Here is a 12,658-nt window from a genome sequence, read left to right on the forward strand (position 1 = left end):
GGGGAAAAAAATCACCTTGTTTCATCTTTTGAGTGCTACACTGACACCTAGTGGTGGAACAAAAGCAACGCACAACTCTGCCCTCTGCTGGACTGGAAAAGACATGAATGTTTTTATTCAAAATAAAAATAAGTTTTGTTTGTTTGTTTTTGAGGGGAAAAGGGGAAAACATTTGTACCACAATGGAAAATTAAGCCAGTGTTTCTTAAAATATTTCTCCTTTAATTAAATGAATGTTTATTTTATGACTCAGTCTTTTATTTTTCAATATCGCTTTTAAAAACAAAAAGAAACAAATCATTATTGTTACTTAATTGTTACTATAAATGCAATTATATTACTATAAACACTTGCAATAACATATCTATAAAAAAATTCCATTGATGAAATGCATTCAGTTCCATTATGGTACAAAATTGCCATATGACAAAACTAACAGTATAAATGCACAGTATTATAACAATTTGAACACTTCAGCATGTGTTGGAATGATACCGAAACTATATTCTGGAGAGAAAATCAAATCATCATGTGATCTAAGTGAGAGAAAAGTGAAAGAATTGGCCTAACCTTTACAAGAGAGGGTAAAAGATGAATAATTTCCCTCTTTCGCTCATTGATAATCTGAACAGATATATGAGCAGAAACACACGCAAACATACAAGAAACAACCAAGACAGTTGAACAGGGTACAACATGCTTTTATGAATAAAAGGTCTCTTTTTTTTTTTTTTTTTTTTTACAAGACAAACAGTATAAAACAAACATATGCATAGAAAATAACAGATAAACACTTGAAACAACATTCATACACATTATAATAGACGAGACCAGGCTGCTGTGAGATTGGATGGGGTAAAAATAAAGCATTTTTAACCTCCTGCATGATTTAGCAAAGGTTAAAAGTGACGTGCATGAAAAAGAAGCTCAATCGCTTCACCTGAAATATCTATGATATTCCAATGATATCCAGGACCAAGCCCAATAACTCTTTATTAAAGCCACTGAATGTCCACAAACACTGAAGACAAATGTTAAGATAGATGAACAGAAATCATGTCTCATTGCAAAAGTAAGAAAAAGACAAGAATATATTGCTTTACCATAAGAAACTTTGTAAGATTAGGCTTATATGCTCCCAGAAATACCTGAAATATTCACAAACTCAGTTTGAATGCTGGGAAACATCTCACTAGAATATGGCTCATATTCAGACAATTGAGTCGAACAATGTTTTCATCCAATCTCACAGCGAGCAATAAAGACATCAGATGACTTGTACACAAGTACAGGGGTGCGTTTGCCAAGTTTAGGGCTCAAAATGTCATAAAATGTAAAGAAATGAAATCCAAAGCATGCAGAGATCCCAAATGGAAACTGTCTGAAGAATAGCATTCCTGAACTTAACTTATTACAAGTAGAAATATTAACAATTGTCGAGTTTGAGAAGGAAAACCCCCCTATTTATGTTTCACACAAATTTCACTACATAGAATCGTTTTTAACTCTAAAAAGGCTGCATCCTACAGCATTTAGACTAATCTTATTTGACTAGTTTTGTTTCTGTACCAACAAATATCTTTAATAAACCTGAACTGCCACACAGGGATACAAATCATGACCGCGAGAATTTCATGACCATAAAGGTAGAAAAACGCAGTCAACAATGACACTTTCTGCCGTGTATTATGTGACTAACAGTCATATTTATATCTGCATAAAATTATTCGAGAGTAAATGGCAGATGAAGAGCTTCAAAACGGAGAAACCTGAGAATCATAGATGGAGATTCTCAGCTGTTCACCACTAGATGGCAGTAAAGCTTCACGACAAATTCACCTCAGAGCACAAAACCAATGTTTTCATTCTCCAAAATCCCGTTCAGAGCAAATACATGACTATACAGTAGATAACATTAAAACACATCTCTCTTAAGCACGTTTTAAGGGAAATTTTTATTGTAAAATGATTCAAGATCGGTGTTGACCTCCATTCCAGACTAACGTATCTCTTTGACTAGCATAATACCGCTAATATCACCAGTAGCAGTCGAGCATAATTTATAGTAGTGTAATATTAAAATTTTTCAAGGTTAACGCTGAAATAAAAGTATACACTTATATATAATTTTGATAATTACATAAATTGCCGAAAATTAATTACCTATTAGTGTTCCCGGTAGATGCTAGGTCATTGTTTACGTTAATTGAGTAGTGACATGGCAAACACCACTAATAAACACAAAAAATTCATAGAAGAGAAATGTTTTCATGTGATATGTGGGTCAGAAACATTGCTGTAATGAGAGCTTGAAGCATTTTGTGAACTTCAGATGTTTTAGCTTTTAAAAGGAGTGTTTTAAGAGATGCCATAAATGGGGCCTGTTTATTGTAAATGAAGATTATCTGCAACAAAGCACAAGTGATAAGCGTTTGTATGCAGTAGAATCAATAGGAGACGGTGGAATAGAGCAGACTGACGAGGGGCCCGGGGACCGCAAGACCTACTTTCTGGAGATGAGAGGGGCATCTGCTCCGCCGCCTGGGCTAATGAGGAACAGACTATCAGTTTGAACACCGGAGCATGTATAAAATCACAAAACAGTTTGAGAGCGTATGAGACAGCAGTTTTTATTGAACATGCTATCTTTGATATGAAGAAAACGACATGACCTTGGTGTGCTTCAGGAATCATATGCATGAAAGTGGCTGTGTTCAGAATAACATACTACGTATGCTATTTCTGCTGTATATAACGTGTACTGTTTTCCATATGCAAAGAACCCAGACGACCTACTGTATTTACTAAAGTGTACAGTATACAACAAGAGCACAGTGTGGAAAACTGCATCCCACAATGCAATGCACTGACAATGTAGCACCATTTAAAACGTTGCACACTGCATACATTTTCACATACTATTTAAAAAAAAAATAGTAAGCAATATGCAGTATATACAATGCAGTATGTTGGTATTCCATTCTGAACACAGCCAGTGCAACTGGTTTAGTGGAAATTCAACCTCCTAAAACCATCAAACATTTTCAGCATCTCCATGAATCTTGTGCCTGAATGTTGGCAGATGCTGATGCTTGTAATGTAGCTCAGGGCGGCAAGATGGAAGAGAGAGAGACTGGATGGAGGTCAGGCTCAATAGAGGGCGCTCATCTACAGAGGTGAACACTTGATTGACGTATTGCTGCTTGAGAAATCATCATCAGACTGAATAAGAGCAAATAAAAGACTGGCACATTTCATACATTATCACACAATCACAGATTCAGTGTCTTATGTAAATGCCTGATGCTTTTTGTATTGGAGGGTTGAGCATCATTCGGAAATGAACTGAGAAAAAAAAACAAATTCAATTCCTGAATTTTAAGTGCTGTCGCGAATATGCAAATATAGAATTTGATGAAGAAATGTGATGTCGAATTTGAATGAAGTGCAGTTTAAAAAATCAATATGAATTAATCATAAAATCACATAAACAACATATGGTATATTGTCCGAAACATTAGATGATCAATCAATCAATCAATCAATCAGTCAATCAATCAATCAATCAATCAATCAATCAATCAATCAATCGATCAATCGATCAATCGATCAATCCATCAATCAATCAATCAATCAATCAATCAATCAATCAAATCAACCATCCAAATAACCAGTCAATTAATCAATCAATCAATCAAAGTTTCAAATGCCACTTAATGAATTTTCTTTTTTTTCTTTTTAATTTACACTCATATTTAATAAATGTAATAAAATTTAATTTTATTGCAGGGCTATTATTTCTAACTAAAAATAAAAACATAAAAATATTTTCATTACTTGAAATAAAATATTTAAAAAACTTAAAATTATTTTATTTCAGCTAGTTGCCAGAAGCAAAAAGTCTCATTATTGTTTGGTTTAAGCTGAAGTACTAAAATAATAAACTAAATAAACTATGATTAAAAATATATATATAAACATATAAAAATGCACTAATAAAAATGACAACACAACAAAATTACAAAAACTAACTAAAATTAAAATGGAAAGATCTAATTCAAAATATTAACCAAATTATAATAGTATATAAATGATAATAAAATCACACAAATTGTCAAATGCAAGAACACTTCATTTCCCAAAATGCTCTGGTTTACTAAATAAATAAATTAGTTTAATTGCTTTGAAAATACAAAACTTAGTTTATATATGTTTATATATATATATATATATATATATATATATATATATATATATATATATATATATATATATATATATATATATATATATATATATATATATATATATATATATATATATATATATATATAATTTCTTTTGAAAAGCAATTCAATGCAAAGTCAATTCTTAATTTCTGAATTTTGCTCAATCCTTTTGGCATCATCAGGCATTTTTGCAAACAAAGTGGATTAAATTCAGAAAAGGGAACAAATATGTACGCTTTACAAATCCTTTCCAATTGAAATGGCAGAGAATAATCCAGACCAGCTTTGAGATCAGTGTCAACAGGTCATTTCAGTACAGAAGAACATCGCACTGAATCCAGTTCATGGATGCGTCAGGATATGTCGGGAATGATTAGATGCAGAAAGGAAGGGTGGGTTAAGAGGAAGCCGGGTGGTTGTGGGTTCAATCCCGGCTGAGCCTCCAATCTTTCGTTCTATCATCACCACACCTAAAACACAGTGACTGACTGCACGGCTAGAGGCTAACGCTAACAGAAAGAGCTAAACTAAACAAACAGTTCAACCAATCAACAACATCGAATCACAGGCCACATGGACAACATCTACTGTACTCACATGACCACAACTCCAACCTACTGACTGTGGATGATGTCGGTGAGGTCTGAGAACAATGAGCTATGCTTTAAAACGAGTGAAACGAAACAGCTAAGGGTCACAAAACCTGATATGTTTACTTCACCTAATCCAGGCGTTTAAGCAGACTCTCATTTGTTCTAGTTTCAAAGATAAAATACAGCCAAACCAGCTGGATGTCACACTGCATTTATCACACTGAAACAAGGCGTCTCGAGTAGTTTTATGTCATCTTAACTGATTAGATAATGTCATATTGTTTAGTCCTTACAAGATGAAATAAACCACTTAATGTCATCAAAGATTACACAAATAATTAAAGAGTGATAGGCTCTGTTCCAAACTCGAGTGAGCGAACTACTGTCTACACAGGAAGCTCCCTTTTAAGGGAACAACTGAAATGCGAGATGATTTGAAATGCTGTATAGGGTTAGTGGTAACACACACACACGCACACATTATATATATATATATATAGGGCATAAAACAAACTTTTTGCCACAACTGCCAAATGCTGGCGAAATTTACTGGCCATAAATATTTTTTTTTTTTACCAGCCATGACACATAGATTAATCAAAAGTTATTCAGTCAAGATCAATGAGTGATTGTTCTTTTGTTTTGTTGTTTGATTAACATTAAAAACACAGATGAGAGCAGGAATATTAGGCTGCTGTCACTTTAAGAGTGAATGCACGGATCCAATACACTGTAAAATTAATGAAATGAAATGAGTTTGTTTCACTCACATAATAATGAAAATTCATTGTACTTAATAGAAAAAAGTTGCGTGAACTCAAAATTTGATTGTAGTAAGCTGAATTTAATATGATTGAGTTGCAGCAGACTTCTAATTCCCAGCATGCTCTGCGTCAGACTGTATAAGGAAAATAAAGTTTAATGAACTTTAACCATTTAAGGCAATCGGTTTCCTTAACCCATTTAAAATCTAAAGAGCTGAATGAGTGGAATAAACTTAAAATCTTTGGGTTGGGCTGAGTTTACTCTAATGATTGACCAAACATACACTAAAACTTTAACTTAACGAGTTTACAGTACTCGTACTTATTGGATTTAAAACTGAAATGGTTTAAGGCAATCAGTTTCCTCAAATGGTTTGAGTTACCGCAACTTATCTGGTTTTACAGTGTGTGCATTTTATTTCTCAACTGTTTACATTCAGTTAACACATATCTGACTTTGTTATGTTTACAGGACGGTCATTTTGACTTAATTTTGTTTGAATATTTCTGTTCAAGTGCAAGAATGCATGAAAGAGAGCTCAATTCAGTATTCACATGCTGTCCAAGAAGTGGATTTCTGGGCACATGCATCGGATGTTTGCACACAGAAAACTTCCCACACGGCGTGCGAGTAATGAATTAAGTTCCCTTTCACGACTTCTTGAGCTTTAATATTTAAATCTGCAAGGCTTAAACTTTCACGACGATGCAGCACTGCACCGTCAACTATCTCGAATGTTCAAACAATTTTGCATTGTTAGAATTTATAAAAATGTTACCGGACATCTGGCGATTGACACCGTTTCATATACTTGCCAACACTAATTTTTACTCGCATTTGGCTTGGAGAGTGTTAATTTTGTATATGCATACAAACTGCTTTCAAATTATACCATAACAAGGTATTTTGAAAGCAGAATCATCTCATTAGGTGCCTATCAAGTGCACTAGATTGTATGTGCCTACTGTGAGCAAAACACGACTAGCTTTGCAACAGTGTCTGCTCTCAGTCTATTATGTAAGTCAAACTCAACGGAGCATCAAAAAATCATCTTTTTTCCCCCCAAAGCCTTTGACTGTCTGGTCGATTCAGTTTAAGACATCAGTGCAACAATGCAACTTGAAAATAATATGATTGATAATAAGAACTATAACATTTACTAATCTATGTAACAATTATTTTTCATAGCTGTAAATAAAACAGACTATTGGAGTATTTTTCAATAATTCAGTTTGATTCAACACGATTCTTGCCATTGCTTTGAAATATTTTCCACACATAAATTGCAAGTAAATTTCACAAATACTTTCAACGTAAATCCTACATCCAGCAGGTTTGACTGTATTTGTCATATTGCACACACTCCAGGTGAGTTTAAGTTAGAACATTCTTCGTTTATGGCTCTTGTAGCTTATTGGTTAACTTATCTGTTTTCAACACCAGCTGCCGGTCAGTCGAATTATTTAAAAGATCACAATAAACCTTATTGGCTCATCGTCTTCAGCGTCTGCAGTGTTGAGAACAGATTCTGTTGCAGTTTCAGTTGACGCTTTCAAAACACTAAAGAAAAGAAACAATTCAAAGTAGTCAAAAAAAAAAAAAACATTTGAAATGAATGATATATATAATATCCTCTACAGTCAAAGACACATGGACTAGATGGGCGACATGACTTCATGTACATCCGTGGTCACCAGCCAGGGACCCTCCCTCATTGAGACCCAGTCGGGGGTGAAAGGAAATGACATCATGGGGGGTTCGGACTGGGCAGGAGAAGCAGAGACTTTCACACACTGGCCGCCAAACAAAGACTGTCAGGATGAGAGAAAACCATGCATATGTGCTGAATCATGGGAAATGTTTTAGTGCAAGCTAATCTATATCCTGAAGTGATGCATCTAACATTATATACTATATACGATATTATTATTATGTGCAATTTCACCGTATAGCATTTAGTGGCGATGCTTGCGAAACAGAGGTGGAAAATGAATTCACAGTGAAGCCAAGCGAGCGATGATGAATAAACAATAAATGCATCTTAAGTGTGCATGAATGAATCACTTATTAGTTCATTACTTATGGATTAAAATGACTCTACAGAGGCAGAGTAGAAAAACAATATGGTAGCTGTTCACATTAGTTAATGCACTAACTAACATTAACAATGAGCAATACATTTGTTACAGTATTTATTCATCTATTGCTGTAAACCTCATATAAATATATGGCTTAAGTGTGTGTTTGTGTGCATGTTTTTCTCTGTGCATGACATCTAGTGGACTCGACACCCAGGCTACCTCCCCCCATGAAGGCCAGTGGGTTGTCGGCATGTGCGTGAACCTAGGCTGATCGAGGGGGATTGTGGGTAAGCAGCAACGCTGACCTCATCCGACCCCTCGTCATCCTGGTCTAGGCACTTTAAACTGCAGTCAGAAGTGAAGGTTTGGCTTCCTAAACCCTGCACTTCTGGCTGACAGCGATTGGACTCACTGTAGTTACAGTGATGCGGCCGGTGTGTTTGACCCAACTCACACAGATGCTCATCGCAGAACGCCAAGCCAATGGAATGATTCCTTTTATGGTGTTTTGCATGTTTGTTTGCTGTTAGGAGCAAATCAAACATTACAATTTGCGAATTCAATCGATTCACGTCTAATTTAGTTCCTTGTCTCTGCGCCGGTTGTTTTCTCCTCTCAGCTGTGGCTTTGTGAAAGTGGGCGTTGTATTAGAGCGCATTATGGAAATTGCCTCTGCTTTATTTGTCTCTAAATTACTATGCTAATTAGCAACTCTAAAGAGCAAATTTACATGCCATTACTTTTCATAAAACTCAGCACCAGGACGGCACTGTGGCTCATGGTTAACCAGATCTGAGCAGGGAAACAGGTTTATCAGTCACTGATGCAACTGTGGAAAGGAAACCTATTAAAGTCTTAAATGCAAATAAAATTATAATTATAATTAAAGTGCAAAAAGTCAATATTTGTTATTGTATTTTTAACCATCAGCTGCAATATAAATAGCGTCATGCTTCCAAAGGCAATGAGAACAAGGTTGTCAAGATTATATCAAGACCTGGTTTGTGTAAATAGTGTTATTATTGTTAACTAAAACTATAAAAAAAAGTACATTAATAGAAATAAAACATTTCTATTTTTTTATTTAAAGTAGATGTTCTAAAATAATAAAACTAACTGAAAATAACTAAATTAAAACTGAAAAAAAAATAATATAAAATAAACTGACATATATTGTATATATATATATATATATATATATATATATATATATATATATATATATATATATATAAGAAAAAATTAAGACATTTACATTTAATTATATATTTAATAAATATAATTTAATATACTGATATATACTAAAATACTAAATACGCTGTATATATATAAAATATATATAATAATATATATATAAAAACAGAAAATATACTGATATATACTAAATACACTGAAAAAAAAATATATATATATTAAAAAAATTAAATAAAAATACAAAAATTAAATAAAAAAGTTAAAATAAAACTAATAAAACATTATCTATTTAGTTTTTATTATTTTTTATTTCATTTTCAGTTTAATTATTTTCTGTTTTAGTTTTATTAATTTTGGTATTTCTACTTTAAGCGAAAATTAGAAAAAAAAAATTTCAATTAATGTACCTTTTTTAATAGTTTTAGTTAACATGATAACTCAATATAATACTATATTAATAACAGTAAAATACCACTGCAGGCCGTCATATTTCTAAGATCATATTGTGAGCTGGCGTGTGTATTTCTGCGAATCAGCACTGTGTGTGTCAGCGTTGGGCGTCTATGCATCTCCCAGGTGGCCCCTGGCTGCGTTGTTTCATATCATTTTCATGTTGAACTTGCGTGTTCCTCCGGACGCCCCGGTGGTGGCCGGTCCTTCTGTCTTCCTGAAGGAATACTCCACTGTGAAGTTATTTTTGCGCTGGCCGCGTCCACGGCTCCACACAAACAACAACAGGAAGCAGAAGAGCACGACGCCCAGGAAAGTGATGCAGCCCATGGCTGTGGACACAAGGATGGTGGTTAAATCCAGCGTGAACTTGAGGAAAACACGCGTGCTGTTGAGCCCGGTGTCGTTGAAGTCCACCGCATATAAGGAGCGGTTGGAGAAGAGTGGCGAGTCCACCAGTTGGCCTTTTACGGTTAGTGTGGCGAAGTAGGTGTCGTTGCCGCCCGCGTTGCTGGCGATACAGATATACGTGCCGCTGTCCGTGACCTGGGCGTAACGGATCTCAAGAGTTCCGCCCGGGAGCACCGTAATCCTGCCGTTGGATTTCGGAGTGATCCTTCTCCGCTGCGGCGAGATCCAGATGATCGCCGGCGTCGGTTCACCCTCGGCGCGACACAGGAATGATACCGGCTGGCCCTCGTGCGCCGTCACCTGCTGCAGCTTCCGGTTCCGGATCTTCGGCTTCTGGCAGGTGAAATAATCGAACAATGCAGAATCGGTAAAGGTGCTCAACAGATATCCTTGAACCTCCGCCGGTCCGGCGCACACAGGCATCTTTCCGTCAAAGTTCAAGGTACGTCTGCGCTGCAGGATCCAAAGCAGCCGGCAATCGCAGGACAATGGGTTCCCGTCCACCCGAAGGGTCTCCAGGCTGTTGACTGAGTGGAACGAACTCTCCTCGAGGGTGACTAGGTCATTGTTGGACAAATTGAGGACTCGGATTTGCCGCAAACCTCCCAAAGCATGAGGTTCAACGGTGAGCAGATTGGTGCTGACCATGTGTAGTTCCTTCAGCCTGGAAAACAAGAACAGTGTCATTCTTATGACTGCAATTAAAGTGGTTTTACTGAGCAAAATGTTTGACCTCTTCCTAATTTTGTTGTCTAATAAACCTGGAATTGTATACAAATGTAATGTAAATACAGTTTGTTGGCATTATTTATCTGCATAAACCTAATTTAGTGCTAAATTGACATTTTATTTATGCAATCTTGACAGTTTCAGAGTCTTTTCCCATTTAAGTAGATGAAGCTGTACTAAGCATGTTTAGGGAACCACTTAGACGTAAAATATTTACTTGAATGACACATTCACATAAACAATAACGGTCACATGACATGCAGGTAAACAAAGAGAATATATTTCAACAAGCCTGATCAGGTCTCGAAAAGCCCAGGACTCAAGCACGGCGATGGCATTGTAGGAAAGGTTCAGAGATGTCAGGTAAGCAAGGTTTCGGAAGGATGCGGACGGCACGGAGGTGATATTGGTGTTGGTGATGAAAAGCCAGGAGAGGTTGAGGCCCTGGAAGCTCAGCGGTGAGATGTACTCCAAGTAGGGCCAGTTGTCAATCTCAAGACCTCTCAACGCAGACAGCTTTCGGAAGTTTTGGTCCTCGAGAGCAGAGATGCTAAGGTGGCGTAGTCGGAGGGTGACGAGGTTACGCAAATAGGACAGGGTCTGGCCTGATATGGACGTCAGGTTGCACCGCTCGATGGTGAGATCTTCCAGACCTATCAATCCTGAGAAAGCCTTATGAGAGATGTAGACCAGGTCATTGTCACCCACCTGGAAAACAAAGACAAAATCATTATTATGACTACAATTAAAGTGGTTTTATTAAGCAAAATTTTGGACAGAGACAGACCATGTATACAAATGCACTAAAAGAATGTAAGTCCTGCCTTTAGGTAGAAGAACCAATGATATTTGATAGAGCCAAGGCTTTCCTGGACAACAACCAGTCTGGTTTCAAAAGCGGACGCTCAACTGAGACTGCCCTGCTCTCGGTTATTGAAGCTCTGAGACTGGCAAGAGCAGCTTCCAAATCCTCAGTACTCTACTTGCTGGATTTGTCTGCTGCTTTTGACACAGTTAACCACCAGATCCTCCTGTCAACCCTCATGATGAAGGGCATCTCAGGAACCACACTCCAATGGTTCAAGTCTTACTTCTCAGGTAGGTCCTTCAGGCTATCCTGAAGGGGTGAGGTTGCAACATCTAGCTACTGGGGTACCTCAGGGCTCGGTGCTTGGACCAATTCTCTTCTCCACCTATATGTTATCACAAGAATCTGTCATTCACAAACATGGTTTTTCCTATCACTGCTATGCTGATGACACAACTCTACCTCTCATTCCAGCCAGATGATCCGACAGTAGTGGCTCGAGTCTCAGCCTGCCTGACAGACATTTCTAGCCGGATGAAGGACCACCACCTTCAACCCAACCTTGCAAAGACACAACTGCTTATGGTCTCGGGCCAATCGAACACTTCATCACAACTTCTCCATTCAGCTAGGTTCATCAACCATAACTTCTTCCAGGACAGCCAGGAACCTTGGAGTTGTGATTGATGAATGATCAGTTAAACTTCACAGACCATATTGCTAGAACTGCCTGGTAAACAGCATTAGGAAGATCAGGCCCTTCCTATCGAAGCATGCTACACATCTCCTTGTCCAAGCTCTTGTTCTATCCAGACTGGACTATTGTATTGCTCTCTTGGCATGCCTTCCAGCATGTACTATCAAGACTCTGCAATTGATCCAGAATGCTGCAACAAGTGTGGTCTTTAATGGGCCAAAGAGAGCGCACAACACACCTCTCTTCATCAGTTTGCACTGGTTGCCAAATGCTACTCCCATCAATTTCAAGCCACTGATGTTTGTCTACAGAAAAACCACTGGCTCGGCACCCCATACCTAAACTTACCACTACTTCAGACCTATGTGCCCTCCAGAAGCTTGCATTCTGTAAGTGAACAGCGCTTTGTGGTGCCATCCCAAAGAGGGACAAAATCACTTTCACGGATATTTACCTGGACTGTTCCAAGCTGGTGGAATGACCTGCCTAACTTAACCCAAGCTGCTGAGCCTTTAGCCATTTTCAAGAATTGGTTAAAGATGCATCTTTTTCGTCAACACTTGACCCATTAATACTAACACTTACTATTCTATGTATCTACACTATACTGTCAAAAGTATTGGGACACCCCTCCAAATCATTGAATTCAGGTGTTCCAATCTCTTCCATGGCCACAGGTGTATAAAATTTAAGCATCTACG

At 37.1% G+C, this 12,658-nt stretch overlaps 1 protein-coding gene across 1 annotated transcript in view; it reads right to left on the reverse strand.

Moving 5' to 3' along the window:
- Positions 1–9,414: 9,414 nt before the first annotated feature.
- Positions 9,415–12,658, reverse strand: part of LOC137003320 (leucine-rich repeat and immunoglobulin-like domain-containing nogo receptor-interacting protein 3) — a 51,917-nt gene continuing 48,673 nt past the window's right edge. The window contains exons 3-4 of the mRNA XM_067363433.1: positions 10,745–11,160; positions 9,415–10,387 (exon numbers count right to left, since the gene is read on the reverse strand). Coding sequence (XP_067219534.1) covers positions 9,460–10,387; positions 10,745–11,160 — 1,344 coding nt within the window. The 3' untranslated portion in view covers positions 9,415–9,459. The remainder of the gene's footprint in view (positions 10,388–10,744; positions 11,161–12,658) is intronic.

This window comes from Chanodichthys erythropterus, chromosome 16 (genome assembly GCF_024489055.1).
Source record: "Chanodichthys erythropterus isolate Z2021 chromosome 16, ASM2448905v1, whole genome shotgun sequence".
Classification (NCBI taxonomy): Eukaryota; Metazoa; Chordata; class Actinopteri; order Cypriniformes; family Xenocyprididae; genus Chanodichthys; species Chanodichthys erythropterus.